Below are 21454 nucleotides of genomic sequence, written 5' to 3'. Positions count from 1 at the left end.
GCACACACTCTCTCAAATAAATCTTTAAAAACAACAACAGGGGCACCGGGGTGGCTCAGTCGTTAAGCGTCTGCCTTCAGCTCAGATCATGATCCCAGGGTCCTGGGACTGAGCCCCGCATCGGGCTCCCTGCTCAGCGGGGAGTTTGCTTCTCCCTCTGCCTCTGCCCCTCCCCCCTGCTCGTGCTCGCTCTCTTTCTCTCTCTCGTTCTCAAATAAAAAAAAAAAATTAAGAAAAGTAAACAAGAAGAACAACAAAAAAAACCCAAATGCAAACATACCCATCCCTTCCCTGCCAGATATATAGAGTGGTTTAAAGAATCATTGGAGGGGGGACGCCTGGGTGGCTCAGTCATTAAGCGTCTGCCTTCAGCTCAGGTCATGATCCCAGGGTCCTGGGATCGAGTCCCACATCGGGCTCCCTGCTCAGCGGGGAGTCTGCTTCTCCATCTCCCTCTGCTGCTCCCCCTGCTTGTGCTCTCTCTCTGACAAATAAATAAATAAAAATCTTAAAAAAAAAAAAATCATTGGAGGGGCGCCTGGTGGCTCAGTTGGTTAGGCGTGTTGGACTGTTGATTTCAGCTCAGGTCATGATCTTGGGTTGCGGCATCTGGCCTCAAGTATAGCTCCACAGTTGGTAAGAAGATTGCTTGAGATTCTCTCTCTCCCTCTGCCCCTCCCCCAGCTCACACACATACTTACTCTCTCAATCAATAAATAATATCTAAAAAAAAAAGAATCACTGGATAATATGAAGCTTAAACTGCTGTTATCCTACTGATGTCTAAAGCTAGAAGATATTTTGTAGACTTCTGTGATAATAAATTTTTACAAAATATTCAGTTGAGCCAGTTTATTCAGAAGGACTCTTAAGGCTGTGATATTTACTATGAAATACTTGAGTAATGTTTTGACTAGTCTGGAAACTCACTTTTCTCTTCTTGATGATTAGAAGTGAGCATGTATCAGTATTTCACAACAAGGGCTGTTCACAGGTTCATTTAGTTTCCTTACTATGTTTGGCACATCCAAGGATATATTCTTTTGAATGATCTTTAAGACATGCTACTCTTCAAATTAACTGCCCAGGGGTGCCTGGGTGGCTCAGTCGTTAAGCGTCTGCCTTCGGCTCAGGTCGTGATCCCAGGGTCCTGGGATCGAGCCCCGCATTGGGCTCCCTGCTCTGCAGGAAGCCTGCTTCTCCCTCCCCTGCTCCCCCTGCTTGTGTTCCCTCTCTCGCTGTGTCTCTGTCAAAAAAATAAAATCTTAAAAAAAAAAAAAACAACTGCCCATGTAGGAGCTGGGATTAAAAACACAAACAAAATACGTTTTCTTTTAGCTCAATGAACATTTAGGCACTAGGGTATGAAGTTCCAAAAAAAGGGGGAAATAATACCCAAGAGTTTGGTAACAGAACAGTTCTAATTTTCTAGTACTACTCAAGGGTTTGAGTAAGGAATAAATGAGTACTCATATGTCCCTGTCATACAGGGCTTAGGCTTCAGATTTAAGAATTAAAAATAAATTGCTCTCTTGGAACTATAAGCCCAAAGGAGAAATGATTAGCCAGTGTGTGTGAGCAGTGTGTGTGTGTATGTGTGTGTGCACGCACGTGGGACAAGAAAGGCACATGCTTCTGTCTACTTATAATATGGGCTCTGATTTCCTTAAATATCCTTGTTTTTTTTTTTAATATCCTTAAGTTTTTAAAAAATTTTTTTATTAATAGATTTTATTTTATTTATTTGACAGAGAGAGACACAGCGAGAGAGGAAACACAAGCAGGGGGAGTGGGAGAGGGAGAAGCAGGCTTCCTGCTGAGCAGGGAGCCCGATGAGGGGCTCGATCCCAGGACCCTGGGATCATGACCTGAGCCGAAGGCAGACGCTTAACGACTGAGCCATCCAGGCGCCCCTATCCTCAAGTTTTTAAATCTTTTTCAACTCTCCAAATACTGTCATTGGTTAAAGTACATGTTAGACACTAAGTTTGATCAATACTGACTATATTTAATATTCTGCCTAATAGTTTACCTTCTAGGCAGATGAAATGACCTTTGCAAGAATTTTACCTAGAATGCAAGTACGATTTCATTTCAGCTAAAATTTAATGTTTTACATTTGAGCTCATTAAATATACCCGTCAGGTGTTAAATGCACCTGTGTTGAAAACACCTGGCTTTGGCTGTATCCATGTATGGAGGGAAGCTTTTTTCCCATGTGTGTGTATGGGTAGATCTCACTGGAAAGTCTAATTTTCCCAATCTATACCTTATCCAAAACAGAATACTAAGAAGGTGATTTGATGTTTGCCCTTTAATAACTTGTTATACTGCCTAGGAGGTAACATGTATAGTTGAGGAAACAAGCAGAGAAAGTAAAAATATAGATGAGAAGTCAGACTTACAGGCTCCATAGATATGAATGCCAGGTATTATGTTAGTGATGGGACTACTCCCAACATGGGGCCTGCAGGTAAAGGAGGGGTTGCTTAAGGCTCCCTGAGCTCCTAGGCTACAGGTCAAGCTAGAGGGACATGCAGCTTTTCTGTCAGCAATAAGATAGATACATAGCAGTAGAGTTACAGTGTATGTGTGTGGGCAGAGAATTGTTACTCTAGAAACATAATTTAATTCAGTTAAGTTTTATTGAGTATCTATTTCATGCAAGGTTCTGTGCTTGGCTGAGGAGAAGATATGAAAATGGGAAAATTGGAAAGCCTGGAAAAGACAAAGGTAGAAGGAAGTTTTGACAGATCACCCATCTATGCATCCACACACATACATATTCATGTATAAAGTCCTGTCTTCCCTCGTCCTAGTTAGCCTTTCTTGTCTCTGCTGTGATACACCACATTCTAGACTTTTTTCAAGCTCAAGGTCGAGGCTCCTTTCCTTTTTGTAGGCTTCCCTGACTGCCTTGTTCTGAATCCTCACTACACTAAAGTCTGGGCTTGATGACTGAGTGCTCCGCTCCATTACATCTTGCCCTGGGTGATTCTCCAGCAGTAGTGCGATGCTGCAGACACTGAGATGCTTCTTTTTTTTTTTTTTTTTTTAAAGATTTTTATTTATTTATTTATTTGACAGAGAGAGACAGTGAGAGAGGGAACACAAGCAGGGGGAGTGGGAGAGGGAGAAGCAGGCTTCCTGCCAAGCAGGGAGCCTGATGTGGGGCTCGATCCCAGGACCCTGGGATCATGACCTGACCCGAAGGCAGACGCTTAACCGACTGAGCCACCCAGGCGCCCCGACAGTGAGATGCTTCTTGAGGTGAGGGGCTGTAACAGCTTCTCTAAATCCCTCCAGGCAAAAACATCAGCCTGCTATTTTCCTTGAGAGTAAGGACTGATTTTATACTAATCTGCATTCTGAAAACACATGAATCTTCAAATAATAGAGATACCACAGATGTAGATTTTAATAATCAAGACAACCAAAATCCAAAATAAAAGAAATACTATTTATTTGTAGGACTTGAGAATTTTATTTTGGATCATTTTGAGAGGAAACCAACCAAAGGCAGGGAAGACAGGTCTTAGAAAAAAGGAAAGCAAAATTAACAAAAATGTAAAACCTTAAGATTTCTTGCAGAAACTTCAAGGAGTCAATCTAATCTGAGTTTAAGATGACCAAATTATAAGCATTTTCTGTTAAGCCATTTATCTAATTTTAGTTTGTTTTTTTTTTTTAAAGATTGTATTTATTTGAAAGAGAGAAAGAGAGCGAGCGAGCATGAGCAGGGGGAGGGGCAGAGGCAGAGGGAGAAGCAGACTCCTCCCTGATCAAGGAGCCCAGTGTGGGGCTCGATCCCAGGAACCTAGGATCATGACCTGAGCCGAAGGCAGATGCTTAACTGACTGAGCCACCCAGGTGCCCCTAATTTTAGTTTCTAAGAGCTGTTCAAAAAATAATCACAGAACTATGGCAACAATCTATATAGAAAGCAGGTTTATGCCAGATCCAAGAACATCCCTAGAAGTAGTTTCATGAAAAATGCATAAAAACACTTCTGGCTTCATTCATTTCACAAGATCACAAAGAATGCAGCTCTAGGGAGCTGGGAAAGGCGGGCACTGAGCTAGGCTGTGGAGAAGCTATGGGTCGCACGGAGTCACTTCACCTTTCAGGGATGTTAGCTCCCTTCCCCGTGAAACAAAAAGACTGAACTAGATGAGCTTAGAGCCCTCCCCCCCTTTCAGCCCTAAAATCCAATGATCTTAAGGTCCAAATGATTTAGAAAAGCATCGCTGAACAAAGAGCTACTAGTTAATTTATTCATTATCAAGCACTTCCCTTTCCAGGAACTATGCTGAAATATCTTAAAACATTATTTTATTTAATTTCCTCAATAATCCTATGAGGTAAGAACCTTATCTAACAGATAACAAAACCTCAGAGAGTTAAGTACCATGTCCAATGTTATGGAGTTAGAAAGTGGTGAACCCAAGATTTAAGTTCAAATTTGTCAGACTCCAAAACTGCACTCTTAACCCCTACACTGCCCTGCTTCTCTAAAAATCTTATTACCGGGCCTCCTAGAAAGAACAATGGATTGGGAATGGAGTAATCTGGGTTCTTCCTGTTCCTGTTATATTTCTAGCTAAGTCACTCCAGGTATCTGACTTGACATCAAAGGACCTGAACCAGCCTCATCTACAAATCATACAAATCAGGAAGTTGGCAGGATGGCTGTGAGGTCCTCCTGCACAGCCTCCATATCTTATCACTTACAAAAGCAATGCTTAAGCACTAAAACCAGAGCTCCTCTGAAAACGGGGATTTTCCCCCTGTCTTTGTATGGTATTTAGCCCAGGGCTTAGCACACCGAAGGGAATATTTCTATTGAGTGTTAGGCCACAGTTGCGGAAAAGTATGTCTCATCCAGCTGAGCCATCTTCATTTCATACTTTCTAAAGGTCCAAGACTACAGATCCTGCACAGGGCTCCTAGCACTGCAGTGCTGCCTTTAAATTATACTGACTCCAGGATACATCTTGTCACTCTGGCCCCTGGTCGTTTGGTGGCTGCACTACTGAGGGACAGAAAACCAGTGACAACCAACAAACAGTACCCGATGTTAGAAACCAGGCTTTTCTTTACTTTTTTGGTAAATCAAAATAGTTTCCATCTTTATCCTTTGCTAGAGCAATTCTTCTCCCAGGAATTTACCCTATAGAAAAAATTGGGACAGTGTACAAAGTTGGCATATACAAGATGTTTCACTGCAGGGGTATTTTAACAGGGAAAAATAGGAAATAGGCCAATTGTGCATGAAGAAGATAAGCATTAAACAAATTATGGTATATCCTTAGATTTAGATAAATTATGCTATATCCTTATGATGGAATACTCTGTAGCCCTTCAAAAGGATGATATTTTCACTGACATGAAAATACCTCCACAATATAAATGCTGAAAGAGTGAAAACAGTTTCTGCAAGACAGCACATACAGTATGATCTCATATATGTAAAATGAGAAGACTGGAATGATGTTCACTAGCTACTGATGACTGTCTTTTGATATTGGGAGTGCCTGGGCTTTCTCTTTTATATCTTGCTAAATTTGAATTTTCTACAGTGAGCATGTGTTTATTCTTTTTTTTTTTTTTTAAGATTTTATTTATTTATTTGAGAGAGAGAGTGAGGGAGAGAGAGAGCACAAGCCCTGGGGGAGAGGCAGAGGGAGAGGGAGAAGCGGACCCCCTGCTCCGATGCAGGGTTCAATCCCAGGATCCTGGGGTCATGAGCTGAGCCGAAGGCAGACACTTAACCAACTGAGCCACCCAGGCACCACTGTTCTGTTTTTTTTTTTTTAAACAGAAAAAGTAAATACAACAACCAGGCAAATGGTACCAAAAATATGGTACAAGGAAAACAACTTCTCAGAGCAAATGCTTGTAACAGTGCTAAATGTTTTAACAAAAAAGTGGAAGTAAAACTAATTTAAGGTTTTAAGAACTGAAAAACTTAACAGCTACTATACTATGAGGCTGCATTTCAACTACAGGACAGATCAAAAACAGTCTTTGCCTTCCTTCCAAACAGCACAGTTACTAGGGCACTCTGGTTTTCAGAAGAAAACACGTGATGATGCCAAGTAATTTCATAGGTTGTACCCATTTTGAAATACACTCATTTTCAACACGGTCACACAAATATTTCTGGATACATATTAAACTCTTAAAGTCCAGAAAGGGGTTTAACAATCAGCCATTAGGAGAAACCACTCTTGTAATCTAAGTTCTTCAAGAAATACAGCATTGTAGTTGAAAAATGGCTTCCACTGTGGGTGCTGGGTGGGGTAGGAGGGGCATGATTGTGCCGTTGTAAACTGCTAGATAAAATGAGGAACAGCAAACCTGTTAAGTGGTCATTTTTCAGCTGTTAATGATTGTTAAACATTAGCAAGGAGACTGAAGTAAGGCCAGAGACCAGTTTAAAGGGAATCACTGATTCAGAATAACTGCTGTTTTATAAAGTCACAAAATGTTCTTCCTTTCACTTTCAGATGAAAACTGTACCACCAAAACCCAAAAACTCAAACCTAAACTACTTAGAAATTTAAATATGAAATGAAACTCAATCCAAAAGTGAAACCCAAGAAGGATATTATGCTCAATAATACGGCTTGTCCTTTGAGTAGAAAATAAATGAAATAGGAGGGAAATATCCCTGTGCTGGCACTCTGCCAATTATCTCAACAGAAGATTTGCCTTGAGATGAACCCTGATATGTTATTTTAAATCTTGGCACAGGAAGGCATATTACCCTTTAAATGATTATCTCAAATCTCAAAATTTACATTTAAATATGGAAAGTGAGGAATCCGAAAGATGGCAGGGAGAAACTGAGTGCATGAAGATCAAAAAAAAGATGGAGTCAAATGAACATAATTGAAATTCACACAAATCCTGAGAAGATTTCAACTTTTTGTTAAAAGACCAGAAAACTGAAGTTTAGAAAGACTAGCTGATTTGCCTAAGCTCATATACCTAAACCTGAAATGCTTTCTATATAAAAGAGCTGCTTTCCTTTACAAAAAAAAAAAAAAAAAAAAAAAAAAACAGGGGCCTTTTCCTTCATTTTTTCCACCTTTCTAATTTCTTTTTTTAAAGCACAAAGTTGTTAGATTCCATTCAGTTAAGTAATGCTTTGGAAGCTTGTATGAAAAATTTTAATAACCATACTTATCAAGCCAAAAAGATGCATTCATACTTAGCAGTCAATATATTATTGTCTTTTCTCTTTCTTCCTATCCAAACTCTACCAATAAGTTTCCCTCAAGAAAATCTCCATGAAGCTTCCATGGACAAATCCAATTCAGGGGGAGCTCTTCAAATCAATAAGGCTGTTTCTGCCTGTCCCATATTGGGACTTTTTCTTTCTTTTTTTTTTTTAAGTAGCCTCCACCCTGGGCATGGAGCCCAACATGGGGCTTGAACTCACAACCCTGAGATCAAGACCTGAGCTGAGATCAACAGCTGGACACTTAACCAACTGAGCCACCCAGGCGCCCCCCATATTGGGACTTTTAAATGGCTATGTTCAGTGGCCACCTCACTGACCTCAACCTCTAACTGCTTTATGCTTCTGTACATATTCCATACAATGTGCTCTGATGTTTCTAACAGCTGAGGATAATTATCTCTTATACCTGATCATCAATATTCAAAGAAAATAATCACACCAAATCTATTCGGACATGTTTTAATACTAGGATGACAGATCTGACTGTGCCTCTGGGTCATCATATGAACAATTACCAAGGTAGCCAACAGAAATTTTTTAAGTGACATGGTATAGTAAATAGTGATAATTTATCTCCTTCTCTGTTGGTTACCCTCAGCCTGACCCTTACCCCTGTAGCCCTGTATTCATATGCCCACTACTCTCCAGCTAACCCTAGGATGGCTGGAGTCCTTTAAAATACCACCACACACAGATATCATTTTTAGTTTCCTCATTCCTTCCCACTTACAGCCCTCACTCAAACACCTACAGCTCTATTTCTGTTCTCTCCGAGGTTTTTTAGGGGACTGATCTGTTAATTTATGATAATTAAAGACAATGAGTCTGACATCATCACTCCCGTGGTTAGTCATATTTCCCTGGGGTTTCTTGCAGATGCAGTGACAAAAGGAACCAGATCCCTGAAGTGGGAACTTCGTGGGACACAACGGGCTGTTAGTTTGATTTTAGAACAAAACCACAAAACTGTGTGGTGCTTGAAAAGAGAAGAACAGAGGCTCTCAATATCTTGGAACATTCTAGGGAGGCAGAGCACTCTGCTGAGAATTTACTTCAGAATATGTTCCAGTCTCTTCCACATGAACGTGAGGGACCACTTGTCTAACCAAACTGCCTGCAAACAATCAAGCTTGAGGAACACTTACTGTGCACACACTGCAGAGGACACTGTTACCACTGGGTGCCTATTATAACGACAACTAAGGAAGCTTAAGGGATACCCATGATGACCCACACTTGCATTCCAACAATGTCAGCCCCTGGGCACGAAGCTATAGGACCAATCCACTTGGGATTACTGCTGCCCATGTTGGATATTTTGTTCCTGTAGGTGCTCCTGATCATTTTAGCAGTGCTCACCCTTTTACCTCGGTGTACTGCTTCTACAGCACTCTTTTGCTGGTAGCAAGCACTACTGATGGACTCTTACAAAAAGCCTTGTTAGTTTTTTAATTTAAGGTTTACACTTCTTTATGCACACATCTTTCACAATCATATGCAATGTACAACTGCCCATTTCCACCCTGATCACAGAGTGGGACCATCTCCTCAGGAGAGGGCTGTTTTAAGAGATAAGGTGGCTACAATACTGTGAGAAAAAGCACTGCAATACCTATATTAAACAATATTTCCAACAGGAAAATGTGTTCTAAGTTGAAGGTAATTTCATTTTTTTTATTTAGGGCCCACTATATTTAAATCCAGTCCTATAAAGCCAACTGACAAAATTGCTTGTGAAATGTTATATAAAGTTATACTGCTTTATTCATCCTTTTGAACTTGAGTATCCACATTGGGCCAGACACTAAGCTCAGTGATGGGTCTACTTAAGAGCTCTGAATAAGAAAATGTACTCAGGGTAAACCTTCTGAACCTGATGGTTCCATGTGATACAGCACCATATGGTTTTCTGCCTTTGTAATTTATAGGCTCTGGCCCTTACTTACCCTACTGGTCTTAGTCCTTACTTGTTTTTGGCAGGGAATATGCAGAATCCCTTTTTCTCTAGGGCACAGTCTCCTATTTCTCCACCATATTAAAGTGGTGAGCCACTTCACAAAGTTCTAAGCCCTTCAGAGCTCATCGTTTTACCGGTAGGAAGAGTCCAAATAAAAAATGGTCCATTAAGTCAACTTTTATTTAGGCATCAATATCATAAGACATTCTCATTCTACAATTAGAGAATACCAATACTAAGAGAATAGAGCACTGGTTACATATAAACAACTTTCAGTAATCACTAAGCACTTGAAAACTTTAAAAACAGGTACAGGTGGGGAAAGGGAGGCTTAACAAGCTTTATAAAAGGACCATAACAAGAATTATATAATTTCAATTTGATACAGCAACCCAAGACTTTTTTCTATTAATACTCAGGAAAGAAAATTAAGATTTTCTTTATCATTTTTCAGTCAGCAATTAATACAAATATTTGCCTCCTCTCACCAAGGACATCCAAGGAAAAATCTAAAGACAATAGTTTTTAGGGATACTGTCTTAATTCTGGATAATTTGATTAAGTAATACTGCTTCAATTGCCCCCTTTGAAGGAGATCAATTCTGAAAATGATAAATTTTTGGCTAGTACAGGACATACAAATGGGTCCCACTTAATGAAGGTCAATTCTGAATTTCTGAATTCTGAATTCTAAGTTCAAGAATTTTAAAGTAATTCCTGTATAGTACTTTTCATTAAGCAATCTATTTGAATCGAATAATGAAATAATGTTCACTTAGGCAGATTCAAGATAAATAATAATGAAATCAGCCTTCTCAATTATTTTATTAGAATAATGATTTATCAACTTATATTAAAATATTATATACAAAAAATAGTAATGGGTGAAAGTTCCTCAAGATAAAGTTTTATAGTAAAAAGAAGGGAGGGCCTGGTACTTCTAACAGACACATTTAATAAACATTGAAGTGGGATTCTAATGGTGTTAGCTTCAGGGCGTAAGAGATAATTGATAGAATGAGGATATTTTTATTGGTAGTTATTTCCTCAATTATTTGAATTTTTCCATTGAAAGTCTAAAAATTTGTGGATGACTATACAAAAGAGCAGTTAAGTATGTATGGGCCACTGATAAGAGCAAATAAGAATTCTGAAGTTACAGTCATCATTTCCAGGCTTGTGGAGAATACGTGTTTCTTTTCAACTGTCCAATAAAAAAAAAATCAAGCAAAGTGTTAGGACTACAGACCAAACAGAGTGCTAAGAGTCATTCCACGTTTGCCATATACTACAAACAATGCTTACTGTTTCCTAAATGAAATCAGGGTTCTCCTATCCCTCTGTACATCAAAATAGCCACCTCCTTTATTTTAATATAAAATATTTTCTACCAAAATGTAGTTTAATTGCCTTTTTAAAAAACTGAAGTATAGTTGACACACAACATGACACTAGTTTCAGGTGTACAACATTCGACAAGTTTGTATGTTATGCTCTCCTCGTAAGTGTAGCTAGGTTTTTTGCTTTTAACCGTAAACCAATACCATAGTTAGGCTTTGGAAAACAAGAGGGGATTATGATCAACACCCGAAAGCTGCAATTCATAGAATTATAAAGTCCTATGATTTCAATTTTTGCTTGGAAAAAAACACCATATTTATAAATTTCCTGCTCTTGAATCAAAAGGATCCTGAAAAGTCAAAAAGCACTGAAATTAAACAGGCACTGATATGTCAAGACTCTTAACCTTACCTGGTGTGAAACAGATGGGTAGGTGTATCAATCTCTTAAGCACAATGCCATTGTGCTTATTGGAGTGTACTGCATAGGCCAGGAAGCCTTGTGGTACCTGCCGGACACCCAGTCTTTACTGAGAAAGGAAGCCAGATGTCTTTGTAAGAAGATGAGCTTATATTCTGGAGACAGAGGAATGGGCCAGACACAGATGGATGAGCTGAGAGCAGCCCAATATGGACAGTCCAAATATGATGGTGTTTAACCAATCCAATTCTGATCCTCCATACTTGGAGAGGTCTTTTTGCTACCTGACAGCATATCTGTTCTATGAATCATGGTGTTAAGTATTACAGTAAGCAGGAGGAGCCTTCTTTGGTAAGACCTCCTTCGCTACCAAAATAGAGGAGGAACTGCTGCTTTGTAGGACCTGCCAAGACCAGTGCCTCTAATAGTTGTGGCAGTGCCAGGTGTGGTCTTTTCCTGGACCAGACTGAAGCAACTACTAAAACTCGGCATATAGCTAACACTTTGGCTAATGTATATTTCTGTTACTGTCTACTCAGACAATTAGATGGGATTTCTTTTCAGCTGGCAGGGAAAACAAAATGATTTCATGGTCTGATCCCAAGGATCTCCTGACTCTCTGTATGCTGTAATCTAAGCTGCAGGAGCCTTGGTATATCTCACTTTACGAAAGGTAGTCACACACGGTCTCGTATATTGATGCCCATAATACTGATCAGGTCTGGGGAACAGGACATGGTAAGACAAGTGCTTGACAGAAGTTGATCCTAGAATACAGTGGTGGTCACTACAAAGTTCCTAGCTGTCTACAGGTCTAGAGCAGGGGTTGGCAAACTATGGCCTACACACCAACTCTAGCCCACTGCCTGTTTTTGTAAATAATGTTTTATTGGAACACAGCCATGCCCATTTGTTCATGTATGAAAAAAAACGGAAAATATTTATTTTCTGGTCTTTTACAGAAAAAAAGTTTGTCAAGTTCTGACCTACAGTAGGTTGGTACAGCTCCTTGGAAACAAAGGATACACCTTGCTGCCCCAACTATCTCCCACATATTATAGATGGCATATCCTGTAATTGAGTGTCCCATTTAAATACTTTAACTGGGTAAACCAAAAATCCCCGCCAGTTGCAAGTAAAAGCTAGAGCAGGAGACAGCTTTCTAAATGGGACAGGCTACAGTAAAATGGCTTGGCTGCTTAGATTACTTTGTGATCCTGGGGCATGAGGATACTGACCAGGATGCTGCCTATAAGGGCGCCTGGTTGGCTCAGTCGTTAAGCATCTGCCTCAGCTCAGGTCATGATCCCAGGGTCCTGGGATCGAGCCCCACATCGGGCTCCCTGCTCCGCGGGAAGCCTGCTTCTCCCTCTCCCACTCCCCCTGCTTGTGTTCCCTCTCTTGCTGTCTCTCTGTCAAATAAATAAATAAAATCTTAAAAAAAAAAAAAAGGATGCTGCTTATAGTTTGGATCATGTTCCAGTATGACCACAGAGCATGATCCTGGGATTCTGGAGCTAGGTCAACCTCCTTTAAGCAGGTATCATTTTTTTCAGGAAATAGCTCCTGGCTGGCCACTAGGTCTTGACAGACAGCAAATGTCTGACATCAAGGAAAACCAGGTAACCATACCATTAACACATTTTGAACAGTTTTACCTAATCTACCAAATCACAAATAGCATGCCTTCGACCAATAATTTGGTATTTAAACATAGCCCTGGGCTTACAGAGGTTTCAAATGCACAGAATACCCAAATGAGCTAATTACAACCCTTTCCTAGGAGGCCTTCTCCGTCAACCAGGGTTCTGTCTCCATAGAGGTGGTCCCTATAAATCAGCTGATAAATTTGAGAGACCTGAGCTTGGTTCATTTATGACAGTACTAGCCAACAGTAGACTGCTAAAGCATTATAGTCCCTTCAGAAATGGTACCTGAAGGACAATTCAGAAGAAACCTTCTGATCTGGCAGAATCTTAAGTAGTTCCTTTTATTTTCCATTATGCCCTTCAGGAGGGAAACGCTAAGGTCAGTTTTTATCAATTCTTGACAGTAGCTAATGGTTTACCTAGATGGATGTAGACCTGAAATAAGTAACAATGTAAGATTATTGACAAAAAGATTTGAGGAAGGATAATGTAGATGACCCTTTAGAAAGAACACAAATTTGCATCCCATATGAATTCTTACCAGAGTACCCACAACTTCAGCAAAGTCTCTTAATAATTTTAATCACATGGATAGGACTGCATCTCTATCTTCCCTCTCCAATCTGAGGCTTGCTCAGTGGGTTTATGAGTGACCACAGGGGCAGTGATAGAAGCTGCATAAGCCAGCAGCTTTGGAAGCTAATGTACTTCCTCTCCCTAAGGTCAAGCGGCTATCCACTACTGGACAGCACCCATTTTGTCAGGAATATGGACCAATCCTAAGCCCTTGATTTGTTACCAAACCTTGGGGAACCAGTTAGTTACCTAATGCCAGGCTAATTGCACTTAGACCCCTCCACTGTTAAAGGGACAATGCCCTGCTCTCATTGGAATTGATACTGATTCTAGACTTGGATTGATCTTCACTATGTTTTGCACTCTTGACAACATCACTGTATGCGTTTTTACAAATGCTTTGTTCATTACCTCTACAGTATTACATAAAACACCTCCAAAGAAATGAGTATCAGATAAGTATCCTGAAGTCAAGAGGATGCTTCACTCATCAGGTATCTATCATCAACCAAAAATGGGCCAACAAAATGATAAAATAGACCATTATATGCTTAGATTCAATACCAGTTATAGGTGATATCTTTTATGACTGTGGTATTTGCAGAAATACCACAGAAATACATACAGAACTAGCAAAATACAATATTATCTCTTCCATAGCCAAAACACACAGGTCTAAGAAACAAGGGGTAGAAATGTGAGTGTACTCTCTTCTCAAAGTTTTAACTAATAATCTATTAAGAAAAACTGTGTTTCTAGACCTAAGACTCAGGCTTTGCTGGCCCAAATGGCATAACATATACCAGAAAACACATTAAAATTGGCGATCATTTCTAGATGGTTGAGTTAAGGGTAACTTTATCTTTTTTCTTTCTTATTTTCTTGGTTTTCCAAATTTTCTAGAATTACTATGTATTATTTTACATTAAAACATAACTACTAAGAAAAAACCAAAAAAAAACCCCCCACATACAGCTCCAGAATATTTTCACTGAAGATTACACATAAGGAAAGCAAGGAGTTGCTAACAAAATGAGATAAGATAGGAGAACTAGTTTTCCATTTTCTCTGATAGTGATTACTATGCAGTGCTCCAGAGCAATTATGGAAACATTTAAAATCTGACTAAGCTTCAATTTCCTTATTTGTTAAACAAAGAGAACTGTGTATCTCAAAAGATACATGAAAGAACAAATAAACTGCAACTTCTCTAAAGGCATGAGCTATTATTACTAATGGCAGGTGAGTGTATATGTGCTCAAGGCTTTCAAAGGCAAAAACAAAAATTAGTTACCTTTGGGTTAAAATATCTACAAGACTGTGGCTGGGAGCCTCCAAATAGGGCTATGCGATAGTCATGTTTCTTTCTTCTGGGCCTTGTGCCTTCTACCAATTCCTCTCGATCCTCTGGAGACAGCAGATGATACCTCATTCCACCTGTAGAAAAACACATGGCAACTTTTCAAGAACTTCAGGCACTTTAATGCTTTGAAGAGGAAATAACCAAGTATCATAGTGCTTTTATTTCTGTAACTTTTTCTACTATCCCTCTATAGCATTTAAGCAAAGAGTGAGGGGGGAAGAGGCAGGAAAATGTGTAAGGATCTGAGTCCCAACCAATTTGTTATTCTTAGCAATCACTTTTATGCTAAGAATGCCCCATCCATCTATTACATACCAGTGAATTATCTGGCTCTTCCAACAATGGCTGCCAAAATAATAATGACTGAAATTCAAATCTCCTAACCTAGCAGTTCTCAATCTTACCTGTACATGAGAATCACCTAGGAAATCTCTGAAACTACTACAGACCTATCAAATAAAAAATTCTGTTGGTATGGTCCAGGCACTAGTACGGACACTTAAAATGTGGTTCAAAGGCCAGCAGCTTCGCATCTGGGAGTTTGTTAGAACTACTGAACCTCAGAATCTACTAAGCTTAGTGAACCAGAATCTACATATTTAACAAAATCCCAAGGTAATTTAGATGCACATAAAACTTTGAGAAGTAGATGCCTTAGATGATTTTTTTTTTTTTGAAGATTTATTTATTTGAGAGAGGAGGGGGATCAAGTGGAGGAGTTAAGCGACCAACTCCTGGTTCTGGCTCAGGTCTTGATCTCAGGGTTGTGAGATCAAGCCCAGCGTCCGACTCCACGCTCAGCACGGAGTCTGCTGGAGATTCTTTCTTCTTTCTCCCTCTGACCCTCCAGCTTGTGCTCTCTCTCCCTCTAAAATAAATAAATAAATCTTAAAAAAAGGAAAAAAAAAAAAAGGGCCCCAAATGGGGATGCAAGGCAAAAAACACAGAAGCCATGAAAAAAAATTCAGACTTAACTACATAAAATTTTAAGTTAAATTGCTGCATGGCAGAAAAAAAAAAAGACAATGACAAATTAGGAAAATATTTATTAATCATATAACAGACCAATTGGAAAGATACCCAATTAATAAAATTAAAACCAGTTACTAAAAGAAATTCCATTAATTAACAGAACACAGTTCACAGAAAAAGAACTAACTACAAACAACTCTTAAACATATGAAACGATGCTCAAGTGTTCTAGAGAAATACAAATTAAATCATACTTTTTCACTTATCAGATTGGCCATGATCAAACTGTCTGGAACACAGAGTATAATATAGGTGTGGGGAAACACATGCTGATTCCTACACATTGCTGGTGGGGATGTGGACAAGTACAAACTATATGCAGAGCAATATATTATGATCTCCCCCAAATTACAAATGCACACACTCTTTAGTCAGTAATTCTTCTAGGAGTTTATCAACGTAAAGTTCAGTCAGGGAAGTGGTTAAAAATTACTGTATATTCATACAATGGAATATTATACGTGGCTTTTAAGAAAAGTGAAAAAGAGTAGTATATACCCATGGAATGATCTCCAAAAACTAATGTGGGATGAAAAAAAGCAGTATGCAGCCGAATACACAGTATGATGCCATTTGTGTTTTAAAACTTTGTATTTTATACATATAGTTATATACACAATTTATACAAGTATATGTAAGTAAATGCGTATGTAGACTATCTATGGAAGGATATATAAGATAGTAATAGTACCTCCAGCATGAGGGGATGAGGGGGTAGGGAGCAGGGGTATTGGAGAGATTTTCTTTTCACTATATACCCTTTTATATCTTTGAACTATATATGATGTGTAGTATTACTGATCCAAAAATAAAATAATGTCAGCAATTCTTAACACATGCAAAACACTTTGTTCATGAGGCTATATATGTTGGGCCTTTATAAAAGAGAGACAGGTTGGAGAAGTTTGCGAGCGAATGAAAATCAGTATCAGTATTTAGCATTTCCTTCGTTTTGGAGTTTGGGTAAAAGCACTTCGTATTAGACCAGCAGGCAACCTTTGCAGCTAAGGCTCTGGTGCATGATCTAGGTCAGGGGTCAGACTTTTTCTGGAAAGGGCCAGATAGTAAATATTTTAGGCTTTGCAGGCCACATACGGTTTCTGTCACACACTCTCCATTTGTTTGTTTTTATAATCCTTTATAAATGCAAAAACCACTTTTTACTCAGGGCTAGCTACAGCCTGTGGCATGTAGTTTGCTGACCTCCCCTTCAGCCCTCCCACTCCAGGTCTAAGACAGCAGTTCTTAAAGTGTGCTTCCCTGACCACCACCAGCAGCAACGGCACCTGAAAACTTGTTAAAAATCCAGATTACTGTACACTACCCCAGACTCCGAAATCAGAAATGCTAGGGTTTGAGAGCTACTGCTCTTAGGAGGGCTCCACACAGGCCACAAGTGCACTGTGGATACTCCCAACCAGAGAAGACAGGTAGCAAAGAAGGAGAGAGACAGGAGGGAACTGTTTCCAGGCAGGTCACTGGGTAAAAGTGGTGGACTGTGGCCAACGGTGTTGACCCCTGAAGGAAGCATAAGCTGGGGCTTCACTGATAGGCTTTTTCTCTCCAAGGACAGGGTTGGGGACAAACATTCTGACATCTTTCCCTGAGGAGCTCTTTGCTTCTTAGGCTTATTGCTTTAGGAGTTATTCCTTTGAGAGTCAGGTATTGTCATTTGCAAATTTTGAGTAAGAAGTTGGTCTGGCCCTTTGTGGTGGCTTTGACTGTGTTTTTCATTTTTATTTTATAACTCATTTTCTTTTAGTTATAAAAACTCTATTTTTCTACTGTCTTTCTGTTTTGCTTCCACTCTCAAAAGACAGCTCTAACACAGATGGTAGGAAGGTTAACTAACTGATGACCTTAAGAAGGGAGGCTGGAGGTCTTCTTTCCCCCATTTAGCTCTGCCCAGGTCCCAAAGTCAAGAAGATTCTCAGCTGCTTGTGCCAGTCAAGGAATTTTAGAATAACCTACTGTCTTTATTTAAAAAGAGAAAAGGGAAAAAAAATGTAATAAACAACAGAGTTTCCTGCTCAAGAGCCTTACTGGCTTTCTGGAATCCCCTGTACTTGGTTGGATTTCTGGAACAATCCTGCTATCCTGTTTCTAAATCAATTCACAATTCACATAAGAATTAAATACTGCACTTGACTGAGATTGGATAGTTGTCTTTCTTCAGCTTTACAGTATGAAGAAACAGGTGCAGCTCTTTGTCAATGAAACCAGAAATACAACACACGGTTTGGGAATGGAGGCATGACAAAAAACCTCATATTAACATGTATGAAATCCAAAAGGTGAAAGCTCTAATCTAAATGCATCTTTTTGGTCCCCATTTTCATTCATCTCTCTCAACTTAAGAGACTAGGGGCCACCCATGCTCCACTTCTTAAAACTCTCCTTGTACCTTGGTTTTCAAGACACTGGACTTCAGTTCAAGTAGTTTAGTACATTCTTCTTTCCTGGTTCTTTTCCTCCTAGCACTGCTTAAATGTAGGTATTCACAAAAATATGTCCTTGACTTATACCCTCTTCTCTTTTTCCCTTGACATTTTTTTTTTTAAAGATTTTATTTATTTATTTGAGACAGAGAGAATGAGAGACAGAGAGCATGAGAGGGAGGAGGGTCAAAGGGAGAAGCAGCCTCCCTGCCGAGCAGGGAGCCCGATGCGGGACTCGATCCCGGGACTCCAGGATCATGACCTGAGCCGAAGGCAGTTGCTTAACCAACTGAGCCACCCAGGCGCCCCTCCCTTGACATTTTAACTGGATTAAAATATTCCTAGTCTTTTAAAAAAATTTTTATTTTCATTTAACAGAAAGATATTATACCATATACTGTTTTATGCTTTTGCCAATTATGAAAAATTTCTAAATTATTCATTTAAAATATTTTTAGTAAATACAAAGCATTCCATTGTATGACTATATCATGATATTTTTCCAATTTAAGGGACAATATTGGGTCAACATACCTAAAATCACAACAATATTATTAAGTAGTAGGTGTTTAATGAAAATTTTACTTAACTTCCAAATAAGAGGCAAGTGATACAATTTAATAACTAGGACATTCGAACTTAAGGCCACTCTTGAGAAAGATGTCTTAGGCAGGAGGGAAAATGCTCATTTCTCTTTCAATTATTTCCTCAACTTTGTGACTGAAACCAGCTATACCTTAAATGAAATGTCCAGATGAGGTACCAAAAACAACTTAATGGTTCAAAATAGGTTCCAACTACCTTCTATGAGAGGCTTTCTTGCTCATCACATTAATTGAAATCGAACTGCTGGTTCCATTTGTAGATACTGTCTATGTGGTTTTTTGGTTTAAGATGAATGGGAATTCAAGAGCCCAGGAGAGTTAGCAGGAGTCTACTTAACTCAGCACATTACAGTCAGTACACTGCATATTTCATGCCTTTTTAAAGAATAAGCTAAACTTCTCTTTACAGCAGTAGGACAGTTCAGACTTTCACAAACACTTCCCGGTACAAAATAACTATAATGCTGGAAAGAATGAACATTAAAACATTGTTTTAGGGGTGCCTGGGTGGCACAGTTGCTTTAGTATCCAACTCTTGGTTTCGGCTCTGTCGTGAGAACAAACCCCACATCAGGCTCTGTGTTCAGTGCAGAGTCTGCTGGAGATTCTCTCTCCCTCTCTTTGCCCCTCCTGCTTGTGCTCTCTCTCTCTAAAATAAATAAATAGGGACGCCTGGGTGGCTCAGTTGGTTAAGCGTCTGCCTTTGGCTCAGGTCATGAGGTTCTGGGATCGAGCCCCGCATTGGGCTCCCTGCTCAGTGGGGAGCCTGCTTCTCCCTCTCCCGCTGCCATTCCCCTGGCTCGTACCCTTTCTTTTTCAAATAAATAAAATCTTGTAAAGAATAAAATAAAATAAATAAATCTTGAAAAAAAAAAACCCATATTCTTTTTTTTTTTTTTGAAAAAGCAAATAAGCATGAGTGGTGGGAGGGGCAGAGGGAACAAGAGAGAACGAGAGAGAGATATCTGAGAAAGAAAATCCTTGAGCAGATTCCCCACTGAGCAGGGAGCCTGATGTGGGGCTCGATCCCAGGACCCCGGGATCATGACCTGAGTCAAAGGCAGGCACTTAGCCGACTGAGCCACCCAGGTGCCACTACCCCCCACATTCTTTTAAATGCACAGTAAAGGGGCACCTGGCTGGCTCAGTCAGTAGGGTATGCAACTCTCCTGATTCCTGGGTTTTGAGTTCGAGCCCCACATTATTGGGTAGAGATTACTTAAAACAAAACAAAACAAAATAAAATGGTTAAAGTGGCAAAGTAAATGTACAGCTAAGATCAGAGGGTGAAAAATGAGAAAACTAAGCTCTAGAATGGTAAGCATTAAGAGACCTCTAGAATGGCAAGCACTAATGGTGCTACTCTGAGGGCTTTTGATAATATTGGAAACCTAGAAATTTATCTTACTGGCTATATGAGGGAGAGAAGATAAGGTCTTGGATTTATACAAGTAAGATGTTGGAATTGAGATCTTTGTTTAAAGCCAGATCACTTGGATTGTTATACCTTTAATGAAAAGATGAGCTAAAAAAAAAAGGGGGCAAAAAACCAAACTGCCTTATGGCAAAAGACATAAATAGTAATTTGCCTATTTAAATTTCAGCTCCAGGTGAGGTAAAGTTTCCTTCCTTTAAGAATTTATAATGATGGCCCTGCCCCTGTGCAGGTTTGAGGTTTGAATTTACCTACTTGCAAGTCTAGGGAAACCATAAGTCAAGAAAGATTCAAAGTAGTCTTGGTTTTTTTGTGCCCCAGGGCACCTGGCAAAAGCAAACACCATTCTCCTTTTGAGGAGAGCAGGGAAGACCCACAGTAATATATCCCAGGCCTCCCAATATTCTTGGAAATCAAGATAAAAAAAATATAAACTCACAATCCAAAATTACAAAACACATAAGGAATTAAGCCACCAGGAATAAGTCAAAAGAAACAACAAATAGCAGCATTTGGTCTTTAAAGACTTCAGATATTGGCATCATCAAACACAAAACACAAAATAACTACATTTAAAATGTTTACAGAAATGAAAGAACTGAAAACATGAGCAAAGACCATCAAAAATGACCAGGCTGCTCTGAAAAAATGAAATATTTAGTTAATATTCAAAACTCAAAGGATAAGTTAAACAATTGATCAGAATAGAGACAGATGAAAGAAGAATTAGTGAACTGTAATATAGATTTCAACAATTATCCCAAATGCAACACAAAGAGACAAAGATGAATGAAAAGTTTAGAAATCACAAAGGAAAGACTTGCCAACATTTCTCATTAGAATTCCTGAAGCAGTGGCATTATTTGAAGAAAAATGGCTGAGGATTTTCTAAATGACGAAAAACACAGATCGCTGGATTCAGAAAACAAAACAAATACCAAGAAGGATAAACCAAAGAAATGAATGTCCATACACATTTGGTGTTAAACATCAAAAGTAAAAAAAAGCTCTTGTAAAAAGCCACAGAAAGATTCAGATTGTCTACAAAGAATGACAACTAGACTAACAGCAGGGACCAACAGTAATGATGAAGGCAGGATGAAATATCTTCAAAGTATTCGATCTAGAATTACATGCCCAGTTAACCTTTCATTTAAGAACAGCGTGGGGAAAAAAAAGACAGTTCCAGATAACTAAAACAATTTACAACAAATAGACTATAAATGTATGAACTTTGTAAAAGATGTTCTCTAGAAATATGGAAAATTATCTCAGAAGGAAGGTCTAAGATACAAGAAGAAATGGTGGGGAAAGAAACTGGCAAACATGAATAAATCTAAACACTCACTATATTTTTTAAAAATTATAAAAAAATTATCATGTCCGATT

The 21454-nt window shown here is 39.1% G+C and overlaps 1 protein-coding gene across 3 annotated transcripts in view; it reads right to left on the bottom strand.

Moving 5' to 3' along the window:
* The window catches only part of KLHL7 (kelch like family member 7), a 70236-nt gene that overhangs the window by 12221 nt on the left and 36561 nt on the right, over positions 1 to 21454 (bottom strand). For all 3 annotated transcript variants that reach the window (XM_021689838.1, XM_044920272.1, XM_044920273.1), the window contains exon 7: positions 14487 to 14629. In XM_021689838.1, coding sequence (XP_021545513.1) covers positions 14487 to 14629 — 143 coding nt within the window. The remainder of the gene's footprint in view (positions 1 to 14486; positions 14630 to 21454) is intronic.

This window comes from Neomonachus schauinslandi, chromosome 12 (assembly GCF_002201575.2).
Source record: "Neomonachus schauinslandi chromosome 12, ASM220157v2, whole genome shotgun sequence".
Classification (NCBI taxonomy): domain Eukaryota; kingdom Metazoa; phylum Chordata; class Mammalia; order Carnivora; family Phocidae; genus Neomonachus; species Neomonachus schauinslandi.
Note: the sequence above shows the minus strand (reverse complement) of the source record. Positions and strands in the feature narration are given on the sequence as shown.